This window comes from Papio anubis, chromosome X (genome assembly GCF_008728515.1).
Source record: "Papio anubis isolate 15944 chromosome X, Panubis1.0, whole genome shotgun sequence".
NCBI classification, from domain to species: domain Eukaryota; kingdom Metazoa; phylum Chordata; class Mammalia; order Primates; family Cercopithecidae; genus Papio; species Papio anubis.
In genome coordinates, this window is record NC_044996.1 from 29,973,685 (window position 1) to 29,993,761 (window position 20,077).

Here is a 20,077-nt window from a genome sequence, read left to right on the forward strand (position 1 = left end):
CAAGATTCTCATGGTGAATGGGGCCCAGGCCGGTAACCAGGATTTGGCCAATAGTGAGTGAAAAGGTATCAACTAACATCATTGTTGAGTAGCCAATCTCGAGCCACTAAGTTATGAGAAACACAGACATCCACATGGGAGTAGTCATGAAATTTTATGGCCACCCACATATACACCATGGAATACTATGCAGCCATGAAAAAGGATGAGTTCATGTCCTTTGTAGGGACATGGATGCAGCTGGAAACCATCATTCTCAGCAAACTATCACAAGGACAAAAAACCAAACACTGCATGTTCTCACTCATAGGTAGGAATTGAACAATGAGAACACCTGGACACAGGAAGCGGAACATCACACACCGGGGCCTGTCATGGGGTGGGGGGAGGGGGGAGGGATAGCATTAGGAGATATACCTAATGTAAATGACGAGTTAATGGGTGCAGCACACCAACATGGCACATGTATACATATATAACAAGCCTGCACGTTGTGCACATGTACCCTAGAACTTAAAGTATAATAATAAAAAATTTGTGGCCACAAAGAGACATTAGATGTCATTTTACAAAGGAAGAAACTGAGACCCAGAATAGGGAAGTAACTTGCCCATTCATATGCTAGTTGGCTTATCCAGAGTCAGGTCCTTGACCTTCTATTCCAGTGTTCTTTCCACTGCTGCCACACTGCCTTCCAGAAAAAGGAGGATCATGTGGGCTTACGAGAGTGACCATACAAAATCTAGAGGGCTAGAAAGTTTCCCTCAAGTAGCAGGAAAAGAGAAATAGGGTAGCACCAGGAGATGAAAAGGGAGGCTGAATAACCATTTGTTCTTTCTCCCACCTTCTTAACTCCAGTCAGAATTATATTGAAACCCTCTTGGTCAAATAGCATCTGTTGAAAGGAGAAGGTACCTCTTCTTCTGACGCAGTCAATTCTGGTGCTGAACAGCAGTCCTTAACAAAACACAGCTCCTGTCCCTTCTTGCCTGTAAACAGAAATGAGCAACTTTCCAGCCTTCATAATGTGACTAATTCTTCCTACAGTCTTGATACAATATCTGACTTTTTTCACTTTTGTCCTCTAGTGCTTTGGCTAGTTCTGAGCACCTTTCAAGTTTTCTCTTGTCCTTCTGAAGTTGGAGAACACAGCATTTGACCTACTCTTCTAGTCAAGGTCAGAGCAGTGCTAAGGTCGGTAGAAGGTTGCCATACCACTGATACCAGGCCCTCCTAAAAGAACTCGAGTAATTCCCCGAGGTAAAAGGGAGGCTTCTTTGTGTGGACAAGGGGACAAATTGTTTGCAAAGGTGGAAATAGAAATTCTGTTCTGAGATGAGCACGAGAGAAACAGAAGTGAAATTTGGCAGGATGGAAGACTGCAGTGTAAAGGTAGCCCAGTCAGTAATCCATTCAACTTTCTATTATCTGCGGCGATCACGAGGAAAAATGACATAGATGACCCTGAACAGTGGATAATCCAAATGGGATTTTAAAATGCATCTTGTGTAGTGGTAGTGCATGGACTTTTATTATGTAGTGTGATGTTGTTTATATAGTTCACTGATTTTCATAATTCCATTTGACTTGGACCAGGATCAGAATTGCACACCCCAAGTGTTAGTATTTGATGCATCACTGCCCATGAGTGTCCCAAGTGTCAGGGGGAAAAGCTGACCACAGAGAAACAGCTAACAAGGAATTGATTGTCAAGGCAGGAATACTGGCCCAAGGCGGCACGGGTGGGCTCCTAATTGTAATAACCCTGCAGCAGCTGAGATCTGAGGGAAGGACCTAGCAACTCACACAGCAGACAAGCCATTCTCCACAAGGCTGCAAGAGTAGCCAGGTTGCCCTTGTTTGTTTCCCTGGCAAAGGATTCTGCTCCACTAAACTGAAAAGGTCCCAGACTAAGGCCAAAGCATCAGTCATGTCACTGCTGCTGGTCCATTCTGAGTTGACAGTTCCTCAGGCCCCTTGCCCTTTGTGGGAAGCCCTCCCACTCAAAGGAGACTCTCCATTTACATGATCTCTTGCTCCTTGGTCTTCTGCATTCTCTGTTTCCAGACTTTATTAACACATTCTCTCCTCCCATCAAGAAAACAAAAAACCACAACAACAACAAAAATGCCACCCACTGACAAGTTGGAGAAGCCTTCATAATATCTCTGGGTACCTTTTAGACTGTTTTACAAATGACCAGTTTTATCATGGATGGCTAATGACAGATTTCCCCTTCTCCCTTATAAGATCAGAGGGGGTAGGGGGCAAGGTAAACAAGCCATGTCTCTGGGTGAGATATTTGCCTGGGGATAGGATGTGATTCCCATGCAGAAATGCTTATGTAATGATCAGTCATTCCAAGCACATGTGATGTTTCCAATGCCTTCCAGAATCCCAGAGTAGAAAAGGAACTAAGGCATTGTATAGTTTAGCCCCATGCCTCCAGGCAGGGGAATGATTTCAATTAAACAAGAACATAGAAATGTTGACTATTCCTTCAGATCTTTAGAAATAGAGACTTGACACCCTTGCTCAGTCACCTCTCCTTGTGCTTTATGCCCTTAATAAGGATCAAGAGTGGGTAAAACAGAATTATCGTGGGTATTTCTGGGAAGAACTGAAATAAAGATGGAGAGTGAACAGAAGTAACAAAGGCTGGTAGGGAAGTTTAGCTGAACTCCATAGCACATCTATGTAACCTGAGTGTGCCCTCCCAGAAGCACTATCGATGGTTCTGTCTGTTCTATAACCACATTGGCTCTCATATCCACCCACATCCTTTTTTTCACTAGCAGCATCCTAATTATACTCATTCAACAAGTACATGGAGTGAGAATCTACTCTGTTCCAGACACAGAGAATATGAAAATGAATGAGACACTGTGTCCTCCCTCTAAAGATGTGAGAATTGTACAGACTAGCAGGGAAGACAAATCCCAATGATAGGCAATCACAATATATTTAACGAAGGCAACAGACCACCATCTTCTCTTGTATGAAGTGAGGCTGCAGCCTCCTAACAGTTCTCCTTGCTCCTTGTCTCCCCTTCCAAGACTCATTGCCACCAAAACACTGTTTGGATCATCCTTTTATCCCCTTGAAAAACTGTCTATGCTTCTTTGTTGTCTAAGCCTTATCTCTCACTACCCTCCTAGAGGAACCTTGTGCTCCAGCAATGCTGGTCCTCCAGTAGACATCCCATCAGTCAACGTGCCTTTCTTCATACCTCTATTTGGAATGCCTTCCTCCCCTCCCCAATCTCTACCTACCTTCTAGGATTCAAACACCACCTGCTTCTGCTCTTCCTCCTCCTGTTCTGCTCAGCCCAGCTGGAAATGACCTCTGCCTCTTCTGAGATTCTACAGTTTCTTCTTTACAGAAATACATGGCAATATTCTGGCATTAGAGTTATTTGTGTGGATATCTTATCTGCCCTACTAGACTGTGAATTTCATTCAGCACTGTATCCCTGGTCCCTAGCACAAGACTCTGATATTTATTGAATGAAGGACAAATGAAGATAGAAGGGCATTATGGACTTGGAACTGAATCATAGGAAGCCAAAGGAATTTATTGGTGAGGAAAGGGGAATCTCATATTTCCTAAAGAATTCTTATTAGGTTGGTCAGCTTTCTGACATGAAAGTGTAAAGAGGGTCTGACTCTTTCATATTTCCTTTAAAAGAATAAGTAATGAATTTATCTTCTATTATCTGCAATATTTTTTAAAAGCAAAGATGTAGGAGCCTCTAGTTTTATTCTCAACAGTTTAACTCTGGCTTAAATTGTCCTCAAAGGAAAGGGCAAGCTATCCCTTATGAGAAAATACCAGACCAAATATATTTTTAATCATGTGTAAATATCATCTCTCCAACTAAACTATATGCTTTTCAAGGACAAGAATGGATTCTGAATTTTCTTTATAAATGCACTGGGGTGCACATGTGTGCACATGCACACACACACACACTCAAGTGCACATGCACACAGCCTATGACAGTGCTGAGGAAAAGGGTGAGTGTACTCAATACTTAACTGGCTGAGTGTACTCAATACTTAACTGGCTGGTGCCCTCTGGGACCATCACAGTGGAACTCTGTAAAATCAGGACAGCAAGGGACAATTTGATATCAAATCTCCTCTTACCAAACCCACTTCTGATGACTATGAAGGCAACTGTCATTTCCTGATGGCACAATTCACCAGCTATAATTTGCAGCCTGGTTAGGTGAGTGCTCTGCCCTGCAGGCAGAGAGGATGGGTTTGCTCCCATGCTGTGGCCTGAGGGGATCAGTTGGAGCAGATCGGCTTGTACTCTCTGCACCAAAGGATGAAGGCACCAAAGGGAAACACACAGCAGAAGAGATTTTGATTAAACTTGTTTCTTCGACATTCAGTCTGGAAAGATGCATTCCCCTGTGATGACGGAAAAAAACTCAAGTAAGCTATAGGAAATCAAAGTCTCCCCCTATTTCTTATTCACTTTGAGCAATCTTTCCAAAGTTGTAGGAATTACCCACTGATGTGTACATCTGCCTATTGTTCTTCCTTTGGAAATGACCCAACAGAAGAGAGGTGGGATCTATATGTTTTGATCCAAAGCCATATTGAGCATCAGAGACACCACCCTGTAGATACCACCAAATGTGATTGCTTTAACTGTGACTAGCAGAATTGGGGTATGTGAGTGTGTTGGAGTTGGGGTGCTCTGTTTATCATGGAGTTACAGTCAAATGTACACATTCATTGGCCTCTCTGGCCACAGAAAGGAAATGAGGCAATATAACTTTCCAGCTACCCAACAACTGGACAGGCCCATGGGAAATATTCCCAAAACCATTGCCTCCTTCACCAGAAAACACACACACGTACGCACACACACACAAACACACATACACATACACGAAGCAGTCTCCCAGCTAAATCTATCTGGGTAATTACAGCCTTATCTAGGAATCTTTAGCTTGCCTCTCTGAATATACTACTGTCAATATTGGAAGTAGGAATGGGTACAAAATATGTAGGAATATGCCTGTGCTCTTGGAAATAAACTTTAAAATGTTTAGGACAAAGAACACCAGTAACTTAGCTGAAAAGGTGTTTGGGTGGGTGGACTAGGAAACCAGATTTAGCCACAGGTCACTGCAAAAGTTCATTGGGAATTCTGACCCTTGTACCCCTATGCATGGATACCATGCTCAATTGGTATCTGATCTTGTTATCTTGCTCTGATGAGTGGATGCAACCACTGATCTTACCTTTATATGAGATCTTCCCTTAAAACAAGGGGCTGTGTGACTGAAGGAAACTGCCCCCAAGTTGCAAAGTCCATGTGGAACCTGCATCCACAGCATCTAAGATCAGCTTTCCTAGAAGAATGATAAAGAGTGAGCTTGCCAAGGGTTGAGGAATCCCTTTAGAAATCAGGAAAGGGAAACCAATGAGGCAAAGTTGCTGGTGCCTCATGTGAAACAGAGAGGAAGTGCCTGCATAATCCAGGTTGTTGGGGCCACAGTTCCCCTGATAAGAAAGGCATGCAGCAGCTTCCCTCTGTCTACTGCCTGCAAACTCCTGTCTCCTCTACCTTGGGAGAATAATGGCTGGACATTGGGCTGGGTGCGGTGGCTCACGCCTGTAATACCAGCACTTTGGGAGGCTGAGGCAGGGGGATCACGTGAGGCCAGGAGTTCAATACCAGTCTGGCCAATATGGCGAAAACACGTCTCTACTAAAAATACAAAAATTAGCCAGATGTGGTGGTACTTGTTTGTAATCCCAGCTACGCGGGGAGGCTAGGGCTTGAGAATTGCTTGAACCCGGGAGGCGGGGTTGCAGTGAGCCGAGATCACGCCACTGCACTCCAGCCTGGGTGACAGAGCAAGACTGTCTCAAAAAAAAAATTAATTATTTTTTTTAAAAGGCTGGATATTATTGTTTTCCTCCCCTGGAAGGAAGACCAAACAGACAAAGTTGGGGCTAAAGTGGGTATTTGAGCCTTCCCATGCTCTGTTCTTGCCAGCAGCCTGCTTCTCGTAGCCACAGAGCCCCACAGCAGGCAGAACATGGGCAGTCTTTGCAGAGGGAAGGATTTTGCTATTAACCCCAGAAACAAACAGCACTCTTCAGTCTTTCTTTGATAATGAATCCTTAGCTGCATAGTAGCAATGTGCCAACCATTTTGGCTGAAATCCATTTAAACAAAGGAGACGCCCAATTTTAAGGCTTGGCATATCTGTGATGTCAATAACCTACTTGATTCATTCTATTCACATATGTGACTGTTTTAACTGATAGTGTATACGTGTGTGCACACACACACGCCCATGTATATGCAGAACTGAACTTTAGGTGGCATTATGTATAGGCTCAAGTTCAAGTCTGTCCTATAAAATACAGTCCAACCACTTTTCCCAAGCCTTCCAAAGGCTGGTATAGTTATTAAAATTTGAGCAACTACCCAGGCTGAGTTCTTTAGAATATAATGGATTAATACTGAATTACTATGCCACTTTGTGTACTTGTTGGGGGAGGGAGTAGTACAGCCAGTCTCTACCATTGTGTCCAGGCTGAATCCTGCTCATTTTGGGTAAAAAGAATATAATTGTTTAACATTTTAAAAGGCAAATAAAAGTGCTTAAATATTTTGTAATTTGGAACTTGAAAAGAAAACAGTAATGGGTTTCCAAGTGCATGTCTTTACTTTTAATGAAGTGTTTATTTTTCATGGTTCTACTGGCAATAAAAGAACAGCTCCACATCAAAAGCCTTCAGGGAAGCAGTTTTCATTTGGAGGACAGTGAGATTGCCAATAATTCTGATTTTTTTTTTGGAAAAGTAAACTCCCTAGACTATATTTCTAGATATAGGTTATAGCCTATTATCCCTTTTTTGTCTCTTACTCATGTAGACAAATTACAAAACATTATGTACTATACTCTAAAAAGATTTTTAAAATTTAAGTGACATCAAGATCAGGGGGCTCCAGAATGTTTTAATGAACATGTTTCCATTATCCTCTGTGCCTGTTCATTTTGTTGGAAGAATGATTCATTCATTTCAAATTTGGCAACTTAAACAGCAGCAAATTATAATTTTCCCATCATAACGCAAAGTCAGTATATTGGCTTCTCAGCCTTTGAGGGCCCTTTTGTACCTTCTTTTGCTTTGACAACAGCACCCTCTGCTGGGCTTTGTAATCCATCACATCTAATGGGATCGACCCAAATTGCAAACGGAGGCCTCCATGCAACATTGCACACAGCAGGACATGATTCATAAATCAGTGTTCCACCCTGGTGATTCATTACCAGATATATTTTTTCTGTAAAACAGCACAGCCCAAGGAAGTCATCAAGAATTCAGAAGCTGCAAAAAAATACCTTCGTTTGATTAATCATCTCTCTGACCTTTTTCTTCTTATTGAACAAGGTTAATAATACTTGTTATCACTCAAAGTTAAACAGTATTAGCTGCCAAGTGATTTTTATTTTGCAAAGGCCTGTTATCACTGCTGAGAGGCTTCAAAGCTGGGATTGGTTACATTCCTCAGGTATGACCCCGAGGGACATCTGACCAACGCAACGTTTCCCACTGGAGAGGTCAGCAGCTTCCACAGTGACCTGGAGAAGCTGACAAAAGTGGAGCTAGATACTTCCAACCGCGAAAATGTCCTCATGTCAACCAACTTGACGGCAACTAGTACCATATATATTTTAAAACAAGGTAAGATTGTTTCCAATGATATCTGTCTGTAACAGCCCCTATCAACATCCACCCTGAAACCTGTGTACACCATTCGTAAACAGAATACACCTCTAGCTGAGAAGATGTACTCTTCCCGTTTTCCAGCTATGGAAGTTGAAACACAGACAAAATTCACACCTTTTACAAGTTCTCATATCAACTTTGGGCCCATCTCTGTAGGAGTCATGAGGTTCAATCCCTGCCAAGTCTGCTCTGCTATCAACTCATTTCCCAACACCCAGCTGTTTGCAAAGCTCTTTCAGGGTCTGGCTAGGTTATATTAAATAACTGGAGCCTGGGCTCCAGCTGAGCTTAGCATTCTAGATCAATGCCAACATGGGTGAAGAAAAAGGAAAATCTTAGGATACAGACCAAGCAAGAATATAAGTGAAATGAGAGAATTAAAAACTCATTCTATTTGAAGACAGAAAAGTAAGGAAGAACAGAAGAAGAAAGGAAGGAAGGGAGATAGGATTTGGAAGGAATGTCTTAGAAGCTAGAGAAGTGCACAAAGAGAAATTTCTTTCTCTCTGCCCTGTCATTGAGTCCTCATTCTGTTGTTAGGTGGTGAGGCCAGACACTCTAAGAGGAATAGTCCCAACTTTTGTTAGTGGTATTTTGTGGAGTAAGCAACTGTGATGGTGGCCCCAGGTGGTAAGGTGCTAAGCTGAACTTCATACTCTTCTCATTCTAGCTCCCAGCATGTCAAACTGAGGAGGCTGATCCAACAAGTCAGTGAGGGAGGGAATTCTTTAAAAATGGAAAAAGAAAAAAAAAAAACAAAAACAGCCTGCAGTGTTAGACAAGAGTCTTTTATCCAAGAAACAGATACTCCAGCTGTGAAAATAACAAGACACAAATGGATAGGGAACACGTTTGCCTGTCAGAGCGGTAGTCTAGCCCAGAAGGCAGTTAAGACCACAGCACCCCACCTGCTTATCCCTTCCCAAACATGCCTCCTAAAACTAAACCTGTCTCTTTTCTGCTTCCTGCTCTTCCCTTCCTTCCCCCTCTTCCTCCTTTGCTCTTCTGTCTACAGAAAATACTCAGAGTACCTATCGGGTGAGTCCAGATGGTTCCCTGCGTGTCACTTTTGCCAGCGGAATGGAGATCAACCTCAGCTCAGAGCCCCACATCCTGGCAGGGGCAGTCAACCCTACCCTGGGCAAATGCAACATCTCATTGCCCGGAGAGCACAATGCAAACCTCATCGAGTGGCGGCAGAGGAAGGAGCAAAACAAAGGCAACGTTTCAGCTTTTGAAAGGAGGCTGAGGGTAAGGCTTGACTTTATACAAGATATAGAACTTTTATAGTTTTTTTTTAACTGCAGAGCCTCCCTAAACTGAAGTCCCATTTCTCCAAAGCTTTTCTAGGTGACTGACTGGCTTATATGATATACTAATTCAAAAGAGGGTGCTAATGGCCGATAATGGTTCAGTATCCTTAAATGAGTATTCTAATAGGAGCTTTCTTTGTCATTAGCCAGCTAAAGTGCTCTAGTAGTAGCAATTTCAGGCACCAAGAAAGTCTGACTGAAGAAATGTGTTTAGTCAAAGGAGGCCCTCCAGCACCCCTCCCAGCATGCCCTGGAGATGCTTATCAGGCTCACTGAGTTGACCGAGGTCCCTGCTTTTCAGGTAGCTCTTTGGAAATACCTCGCAGGTACACACAAAAGGATGTGAGACAAAAGGCAACATTTGGGCAAAGGCAAGTTAAAAGGAAAAATCAGTGAATTATAGCATTGCCATGAATACATATCCAGGGCCAGAGGGATAAAGGACTGGTACTGAGATTGGGCTGAGGTTCTCAGAGTTGCCTTGAGGAAGTTATAGATTAGGGAGTTTTAAAGTCCTTACCAAGCACAGTTCACCAGAGTTAACCAAGAGACCTCAGTCAGCTTTTCTGCAGCACACAAAGCCTACAATCGCCATAGCACTCTGTCTACCTGTCTCCTCTTGAACATTAACCAGTGTTAGGATGATGTGGCCAACTTTCTACATGTAGTAACATTCAATATCTGCCCTAGAGCAACTGCCAGCCTGTGGGAAATAATCACTCACTATTGAGGCCAGATCTGTTTTCAGCACCTGTGTCACGCCTGACATACTGGGAAGGTTTATGGTATATATAAAGTTTCGGTGCCGCAAAAGGAATAGCACTCGAATATAAAATTTTCTTTTTAATTCTCAGCAAGGCAAGTTACTTCTATAGAAGGGTGCCCCCTTACAGATGGAGCAATTGTGAGCACACACTTGGACAAGGGAGGGGAAGGGGTTCTTATCCCTGACGCATGTGCTGCTGTGTCATTCCCCTATTGACTAGGGTTAGACCACACAGACTAAACTAATTCCGATTGGATAATTTAAAGAGAATGATGGGGTGAGTGTTTTGAGGGGAGTCAGGGCAGAGCAGGTAGCAGGTAATGTGAATGAATTAGGGTGGAGCAGGTGATCAGAATGAGTTAGAGTGGAGCAGGTAATCGGAATGAGACAGTGGAGTAGGTAATTGAAAAAGGTTGCTTTAGGAGGAAGTTATGTTTAAAAGTAGAAGGCAAAGAATTGAACATACTGACATGTTCATTCTTTGAAAAGAAATTTAGAACTTATATCTAACATTTACATTTTCTTTGCTCACAGTAAAAATTTGGTAACCTTAAGGTTGTGGAAGTACAACCACCAAACAACCACCCAATTCCAGAGACAGGCAGTCAAACCAGTCATATGACTTGATATGAACAAAATAATTTACAGCAGTGCTCACTTTTCTTTTTCCTTTTCTTTTCTTTTTTTTTTTTTTTGATACGGAATCTGGCTCTGTCTCCCAGGCTGGAGTGCAGTGGCGCAATCTCGGCTCACTGCAAGCTCCACCTCCCAGGTTTACACCATTCTCCTGCCTCAGCCTCCCGAGCAGCTGGGACTACAGGCACCTGCCATCACGCCCAGCTAATTTCTTTTTGTATTTTTAGTAGAGACAGGGTTTCACCATGTTAGCCAGGATGGTCTCGATCTCCTGACCTCATGATCCACCCACCTTGGCCTCCCAAAGTGCTGGGATTACAGGCATGAACCACCGCGCCCAGCCAGTGCTCACTTTTCAATCAGTTCTATTGGTGATACACAGTCACAGACTTTAGTGGGTGGTTATTTTTGTTTGGTTTTGTTTGTTTGTTTGTAAAAGCTACTGAAGTTTTTTATGTGCACAAGTCAATTTTTATGTTTCGATTCTATTGACAAGTTTCTAATGGAATGTTTGCCAGATATGCCACTGAATGGAGAAGTGAAACCAATCCAAATAGTCAAACCTCTGCGTGGGTAGCAGTAAAGATTTCTATCGGAATTCTTTGAGAAATAGGACCTCCTGGGTAGAACCCTGGATGGGGAAGTTAGAGAATCTGGCCTTGATACCCTATTTTACAAATGGTTTAAGAAATGCCTTCAATTTTTTTTCACCTGCAAAATAAAAGTGTACTACTAGAGAAAGTAAGAATTATTTACATGTGGCTTATCGACCTCACGGACTCATCACAGAAAAATTGTATTGAATACGTGATTTCTTAGTGCCTCTCCCAGCTTATAGCCTCAATAAAACTTTCTGAACCAAATCATATACTATGTGACTTTGGGATTTTTCATTCTTTAGGATAACTCATCCTGTATTATGTGACCTTGGAAGTTTCCATTTTCTAGAACAACCCATCCTGTTTTCTGTCCTCCATATGCACAGATAATGGAGAGAAAATATAAACTGTAATTTACACCCCATATCCCAAATTGTTCTTAATCCTGAGAAGCTAATGGTCATAAAACATTTGGGAACTCATTAGTGTTAAGAAGTAAAGTGTTTAGTTAGTACTAATTATAATGTGACCCATTTCCGATCCTGTGGCAGAGTTGAGCAGATTTGTGGACTGGATTATAAGGGCAACAAATTCAAGGCCTTCTTCTCTCTATCACTTCTAGGCTACTCCCTGAGGTCCTGTGACTGAAAAACAAGGCCCCTTATTGGTCAGGTGGTGTTACCATGCATGCCCCTAGAAGTCTAATAACAATAACAATCATTTACGTATGTTTCATGCCTCAGAGTGAACAAAATGGTTTCATAGCCAGGATTTTATTTGATCACCACAGCCGTCAACTGTTACTTTCAATTTACAGATAAGGAGACCAAGGCCCAGATAGGTTAAGTGATTTGCCCAAAGTCAACCAGCTATTAAGGATCAGAGCCAGGGCTGAAATGCAGGTCCTCACCTAGCATGGCACTCTTTCTGCTGCATCACACTGTGCTGCCTTGTTCCTTAAAATAATTAATCTATAAATCATTGCCTCACTCAGTGGAGCTACCTTGGAAGGGCCTGACTCCTCATTTCAATGCTGACAAAAAGAGACAAATAATCGACTCTAATGTACTGGCAAGTGTGGGAGGCACAGGACAACTGGCTGGCTTCCAGGCAGGAAAAGCATGAAGCAGGCAAAAAGAGGAAGGAGGTTGCTTAACTGGTTAATTTTTACCTGCTCTCCCCATTCCTAGTGATTTTTTGTTTACGCTGGTGCCTTGATTTCCCCAGATTTGGCATTTCTAATTTAATGAAATGAATATGCTCCCAAAAGGGACATGTGAATCCAATTTTGACAAAGTAAATTCTCTTTCCCCACTGATGTTATTATTTCCGAGATGGTGTTCCTTCATTTCTGGTAGCTTTTCAAGGGACAAGCTAATGACAATTTTCTCTCTTCCTGGACCAAAATATGCAATGACCCATTTGTAAGCATACAAAGAATAAGCTTCTCTGATGCTCTCAAGTTCCTCAATGCCTTGGACTGAATCATTTATTTCTTCTAGTGAAGCTGTCATTTCAGAGTGAGGGCAGGTGGAACTATCAGAGCTGTTGAGACAGAATTTCCAAGTCATACAACATAGAAACCCCTTCTGTACTGTGGGAAATGGGGCTCCCTTTTGAAAACCCACACAAAAGTGTGATTGTAATTTGCAAGTGTGCAAGCCATAAAGCATTAATTGTTCAAGGACAAAATGACAGGTTCATTTAAAGGCCCATTTGGTAAGATGATAGATGTCAAATGTTCCCAAAAGCTGCTGATCACACCTCCCCCAGACCTTTTAGCTGGAAAGAAAAAAAAGTCAGAAAAGGATAGACCTATCTTTGGAGAATAATCAGTGATTTTTTTTTCATACAAAGTCAGGATCCCTTTCAAGGTGAGGGAGGCAAACTCTTGGGAAACATGATACCCTGCTCAGCCTGAGCAGGTAAGGGATTTGTTACCTCTGAGCCATCCTTCACCAGCTCCATTAAGTGAAATAGGTCACATTAACATCCTGAAATTTCATTTATTTAAAAAATCCATTTCCCCCCAACCTGAGTTGTGTTTGACTCATCTTCCTTCCTTGCAAAGCACTTTTGCATCTAGTCAGTGTATCTGCTCATATGCTGCATCAATCTGTCCCCATAAATACATTTCCCTGGACAATAGAGAAATTAGAGTGCAGATAACAATAGAGGCAATTGTAAAAGAATTGGACATTCACCAAAAGCATACTGGTTTAGGAACTACATCCAGTTTGTACCTTGCTATGTCCATGGATAATAATGCTGTCATATGAGATTTATCCCAGCTTTGGATCCCAGAGCTGTTTATAAGATTTTGTAGACTGAGCTGTAAGGTTATAGCAAAATCCCTGAACTGCAGCCTCCTTTATTAAAAGAAAAACAATGGAGGGGGCTTAGCACTTTATGACAAAAATTATAAAATCAAGTAGGATTATTATGTGTTTACAAGTGAAATGAAGCAAGGACTTATCTAAAACTCTCACAATTTACTTTTTCCTCTACTCAAAGATAACTGAGAATAGGATAGGTTGGTTTTTAAATGAAACATATGTGTTCAGATGTGAGCTGAGAAGGAGAAACAAACTCAGTTGAACGCAGGGTCTCAGGCTGATAAATGATGGGGAATTGGTGGGGGCAGCCAAGAAGGCTCTGGCCTCTCCCTCTATTCTCAGAAATTGCCTTGGTCCTCAGCTACAGGGCGCTCAGAGTTGGATTTTCATTCACTTAACACTATTTTAACTTCCTTCTCCTCAGGTTTGGTGGAAGCATTTATTTTGTGAAAATTTAGATAGGGAGCCTGACTGGAGATAGATTAATCAGATTCATCTATTTAAAAATATATCTGCAGTTTTCAGTCAAGTAACAGTGCTTTTCCCCCTAAGGAGCCCCCTGGAGACAGGAGATTTCCCATGTCAAGGCTACTGGGCAGTATTGATTTTGGGGGTCCAGGAATTCTTGGGGCTTCCAAATCATAGAACCTGCTATATTTGGTTGTGTTTTTCTTTTTGTTTTTGTTTTTCATCTCCCAGACTGGAATGCAGTGGTACGATCTTGGCTCACTGCAGCCTCTAACTCCTGGGCTCGAGCGAATCTCCCACCTCAGTCTCCTGAGTAGCTGGGACTCCAGGTGCATGGCACCATGCTAGGCTAATTTTTGGGGTTTTTTGTTTGTCTGTTTGTTTGTTTTTGTTTTTTGTGTGTTTTTTGTTTTTGTTTGTTTTTGATTTTTGTGTGTTTCTTTGTTTTTGTTTTTGTTTTGTTTTGTTTTGTTTTTTGTGAAGACGGGGTCTTGCCATGTTGCCCAGACTGTTCTTGAACTCCTGTACTCAAGCTATCCGCCCACCTCAGCCTCCTAAAGTGCTGGGACTTCAGGCATGAGTCACCGCGCCTGGCCTATTTTTGTTAATCTCGGATCAACCTTACTAAGATAACTAGAAAGAAAGAATTATTTCATATACCATTTCACCTATATATGAGCATTAATGATGTGGTATAAAAATTTAAATATCTGTTGTATGGTTACACAGATGAATTGGTCAACAGCAAAGTATTCAAGCAAGGGCAAATTAGCTTAGAGAGAAAAAGGTCCAAGGTAAATAACATAGCCAAAGTTGAGTGAGAAAAATGAGTATGATTTTGAGGAAGAACTGGTATGCCCATAATTTTGCACTTTTCTCATCTATAAAAAGAGGGACATGGATGGTGCGATCTATTATTAGTGGTAGTATTAACCATAACAACAGCAATTAGCGTTCCTTGAAGCCTTACCATGTATACTGCCACATATTAACTCATTTACTGTTTATAACACCTTATCAGATGGGTTTATCATTATCATTCCCATTTTACAGATGAAGAAACTGAGGCACAGAGAGGTCACACAGCTAGTAAGCAGAGATCACAGGATTTGAACTCAGGCAGTCTGGCTCAAAAGACCATTTCCTAAGATCCCTTCTGGTGATAAGGTTCTATATGTTGGCAAAGTAAAGGGAGTGTCTTGGTAGTTAAAAAATTACATTATTGAATCAAATTCTTCAAAAGAATTAGAAACAACTAGTTGTATGTGATTGTAAGTTACAGTGAGTAGTTGGGTAAGAGTGAACAGAAGGGTTCCTTCTAACTCAAGCAGTTTTGTATCAAACATTATGATGATGTCATGTAAACTTTTCTTTTCTAGAAATCTACCATTATGTAAACAAACAATTGAAAATCCTGCATAAATGTCATACAATGATTCTTGTTAAATATGAAATAATTTTTAAAGAATAAAATGTCTAGAGAAATTATACATTTATTCCATCTATTTTAAAAAGTAAGTTTAGTCATCTTTCAAAAAGAAAGAAAAAAATGGGAATTCCAGGTGAAATATTAGAGGCTGAGGCTAATACTGAATATATGCCCTGTTCATTGGTAGACATCTCTGTGAAATAAAAGTAGTCTTAAGTAAGCTTTTGATTGTCTACCAAGAGATACCAATAAAAAAAAATCTGTGGAATTAATGTAGTGATTGATCTCTAAAAATCAAATACGAATTACCTTAAAACTAGTGAGAGTAAAGTAGCATGTGGTACTTTTTAAGATCAACTGTGACTTTTCTTTTTTTTTTTTTTTTTTTTTGAGACAGAGTCTCACTCTGTCGACGAGCAGTGCAGTACCCATCTGGGCTACTGCAAGCTCACGCCTCTGAGGTTCAGTGCCCATTCTCACCACTCCAGCCTCCCGAGTAGCTGGGACTTCAGCCGCCACCATGCCACGGCCTAATTTTTGTATTTTTAAAGTAGAGGCGGGGGTTTCCTATTAGCCAGGATGATCTCGATCTCCTGACCTTGTGATCCACCTGCCTCGGCCTCCCAAAGTACTGGGATTACAGGCGTGAGCCACCGCGCCCGGCCCCAACTGTGACTTTTCTATCCATTCTCACAACTTCATAAAAATTAAATGCAGGAGGCCAGGCACGGTGGCTCATGCCTGTAATCCCAGAACTTTGGGAGGCCAAGGCGGGCGGATCACTGGGTCACTTCAAGACCAGCCTGGCCAACATGGTGAAACCCCGTCTCTACTAAAAATACAAAAATCAACCGGGCATGGTGGCGGGTGCCTGTAATCCCAGCTACTTGGGAGGCTGAGGCAGGAGAATCCCTTGAACCCAGGAGGCAGAGGTTGTGGTGAGCCAAGATCGCACCATTGCACTCCAGCCTGGGTGACAGAGCGAGACTCCTTCTCAAAAACAAAAATTAAATGCAGGCTCTTCCAAACTCTGACATGGCTATTTGGCCCATCTCACTTATTTACCTTCCAAGTTCTTCAGCAAAAATTAAACAAGTAACACAGTTGTCTAGTGAGTTAAAATGCTAGACAGTGTCCTTGAAAATTCAGCCTTCTCCTTAAGGAGGGGAGAAAATCAACTGCAGTGATCATAGCTCAGAGTTCAGCACATTCACAGGTGTGGGTGTGTGAGTGTGTAGTCGGTTGAACCATAGCAAATTGCCCTTTGTGTAGGTCAAAAACAGCTAAATATCACCAATTGCCTTTAGATCAACCTAGTACAATGTTATTCTTCTAACTGAATGACTTTCAAATCAGAAGGGTTGAAAGGATTTTCTCTTGAACAATTAGAACACAAAGTCCTCAGAAAGAGCAGGAAAGGGCTTTGCTTTTCCCCATATACCTTCTTTTCACAGGCCCTTTCATTTCTGCCAGCAACACTATTCATGGTTCTCCAGAGCACACTCTTTCCTCTTTTCTCTCTGGTCCTAGTATGAACAATAATCAAGCCTGTCTCCTAGTATAGCTGAAAAAAAAACTAAGAGAAACCAAAGGATGCATTACAGCATAGATCCATCTTTCCTTATTAAAAACCTATTACCAAACAGTTTTCTTACCACACCATGTAGCTTGTCAGTTGCCAAACTCAAAGGTTTTGTTCAATGCACAGCTGTCCAAAGATACCCTTTTTAACTTGGAGCTATTCCCAAATTTCAGTCTTTTTTTTTTTCCTCCTTCTCTTTTCCAGGGAAAGGATTAGTGTAGATTGAATACTGAAACAAGAGTAGAAATAAAGATTAATGGTCCACACTTAGGTCAAGCGCTATCATCTTTCAGGAAAGCACTTGTATGAATGTGGAGCTTTCTCAGCCTTGCCCACCACCCCAGTAGTCGGTAGTGTTCAGCCTAGTTCTTATTCCTATCATAGAGTCTGGTGGCACATGAGTACTCAAGAAGGAGGTTGGAGGCCAGGCGTGGTGGCTCATGCCTGTAATCCCAGCACTTTGGGGGGCTGAGGTGGGTGGATTGCCTGAGGTCAGGAGTTCGAGACCAGCCTGGCCAACATGGCGAAACCCTGACTCTACTAAAAATACAAAAAAATTAGCTGGGCATGGTGGCGGGCACCTGTAATGCCAGCTACTTGGGAGGCTGAGGCAGGAGAATCGCTTGAACTGGGAAGTAGAGGTTGCAGTGAACCAAGATCATGCCATTGCACTCCAGCCTGGGCAACAAGAGCAAAACTCTGGCTAGAAAAAGATAAAAAAAAAAAAAAAAAAAAAAAAAAAAAAAAAAAAGGAGGTTGGGAGAGCTCAGCTGCAAAAGCACTCTCTTTGCCAGGCTTCTCACACATGGTTTCTCCAGGAGACTCAGGAAGGAACCTGTGGCATCTTCAGTCCCTTCACTCTTTTTTAGCTCTTAGCTGAATTTTACATTAACTTCCAAACCTGACTTTGAAACTAGTGTTTCAGCACCACTGGAATATCAGAGTGCATTTTCCATAAACAGAGAAGCACAGCAGCAGACGTCTTGACAGGCAGAGAAAGAAAATTAGGCAGGGTTGTCCTCTGCTTGCTTTGTGGTGGATTTTAAACAGTGATCCCTGCTTATGTAGCTATAATGACTTTATTAAGAAATGTGTTCTTCAGTGTAACTTTAAAGTTTTATGAATATGTATTTTAATGACAAGGGGGCAAACTTGAATCCCTACTAGTTAATGGATAATTCAAATCAACAACTGATTTTGAAAGATCACCTAAAAATGTAGATTTCTTCTATAGTAAATTTAGATCAACTGTGCATATATTTTGTAGTTAAAAAGTATTTCTTTCAGTTCATGCCCCAACCCCCACTAAAACCAAAGCAGAAATTACACACACAAAGGTGCTCCCGTTAGGAATTGCTATTCACGAGCCTTTCTGTGCTAGATTTTTTTTCCCAGAAACAAACTTTACTGTAGGACTATTGTGGTGTTCTTAACAGATTTGTAATTTCAAGACGCCTGTCATTAAATAATTTTTCATGTTCACAAACTTGAAAAAAAAAAAAAAAAAAGAAATGTGTTCTTGAGTAGTAAACTTAATCTATCAGACAAATGAAACCACAAATTTAGTTGAACTGGAAATCACTTGTTACTTTGGCTCTTTAACTATCATTATAGCATAAATTGCAACAGTTACAACCGTCTCTGGGAGTACATGGATATTTTACAGCTATTGTAAATGAACAGTATTACAGTTGGAGATATGTGGCTGTAAAACCACAGGAAGGGTAGTTCAAGAAAGAACACCTGGTTTCCTATAGTCTTCCAAGCCCGTTGTATCAAAAGACAGGAAATATGTGCTTTTCTTATCACCTTTTAGGTGCACATAACAACACATAAGCACATAACAACAGGTGGCTGTATATTTATGCAAGACAACACTACATACATTGGCCACAGATGGTATAAAGAGTCAAGAGTCCCAATTTGTGGTTGTACTCCCTGAATTAAACCTACCCCTGACACAAACAGCACTTGCCCTCAGATAATTTAAGTATCTAATCACTAGTATTCTGGATGCAATTCATGGCATGGAACATTTGATAGGTCTTCTTTTTTTTTTTTTCCAGAAGTTCAAATTAAGGGCAAATATCATTAGCTCCAGCTGACCAATGAAGAAACTGAAACCAACAGAGGTTTAAAAAGCAAAGTGTCACGCCCCAGTAGAAAAATGGGCAAATGTCATGAGCAGACAATTTATAGAAGATACACATGTGGCCAATAGATGTTAAAAAGTGTTCAGCCTCACTAGTAATCAAATAAATGCAAATTTAAGCCACAGCAGTGTATCATTTTCCCACTCTAGTATTGGGAAAGTTAACTAACTGATAATACTCAATGCTAGTAAGGATGGAATGAGATAACCTCTCCCACTACTAGCTAATGAGAGTATGAATTTGTACAACCTCTGTGCACTATAAAGTAATCTCTCAGGTTGCCTCAGGGGTCTTTTAATATGTCTCATTTGACCCAGTAATTTCACTCATCGGGCTCTGTATTATGGAAATATTTATTTATAAAAATGTTCAGCAAAACATGTGATATGAAAGAAAAAAACAAAAACTCTACTTTCTGATTTCTATTTGGGAGAATAGATAAATAAGTGTTTATCATGTAATAAGACATGCAACAATTAAAAGGTATATTTTAAGAATATTGAATAACACAGGGAATGCTAAAGATAAAACATTAGCTGTAAAAGTAGGACACAAAATTTTAAATACAATCCTAGTTGTATGTTTTGAATGTATGCACAGATTATGCCAAAAAAGTAAGATAAATGAAATGAAATGCAGTGAAGTGTTAACAGTGATTTTCATTGGATGGTGGGATTACATGTAATTATATCCTTTGTGCATTTCTATATTTCTAATTTTTCTGCCATGAAAAAGTTATCACTTTTATAATTGGGGGTAGCGGGGAAAGGTTACTTTTTAAAGCAAAGAGCACAAGATTCTGAACAAAGGAAGACCAGAGTCTGATATGAGAGCATTAGCTTTGCAGCCATCCAGACCTCTAAGATCAAAACTCTTTTTGAACCAGGATGTTGATCTTGGATTCCTGAGACCTGAAAAGGTTTTATGTTTGGGTTTTTCAGAAAGGTTCCGAAAGCCCCCTAAGAGTATATTTTTAAAATGTTATATATGCATTTTATGTGCACTTTTCTTGGGATACATTGCATA

At 41.1% G+C, this 20,077-nt stretch overlaps 1 protein-coding gene and 1 long non-coding RNA gene across 3 annotated transcripts in view; one reads left to right on the forward strand and one right to left on the reverse strand.

The window, feature by feature from the left end:
- Positions 1-20,077, forward strand: part of TENM1 (teneurin transmembrane protein 1) — a 385,367-nt gene that overhangs the window by 346,888 nt on the left and 18,402 nt on the right. For both annotated transcript variants that reach the window (XM_009198225.4, XM_017954358.3), the window contains exons 23-24: positions 7,552-7,724; positions 8,785-9,020. In XM_009198225.4, coding sequence (XP_009196489.2) covers positions 7,552-7,724; positions 8,785-9,020 — 409 coding nt within the window. The remainder of the gene's footprint in view (positions 1-7,551; positions 7,725-8,784; positions 9,021-20,077) is intronic.
- LOC116271806 lies at positions 490-8,885 on the reverse strand. The gene is made up of 3 exons (XR_004180562.1): positions 8,801-8,885; positions 5,261-5,371; positions 490-4,418 (listed from the first exon to the last, which is right to left on the reverse strand). It is a non-coding gene; the product is annotated as an uncharacterized LOC116271806 (long non-coding RNA).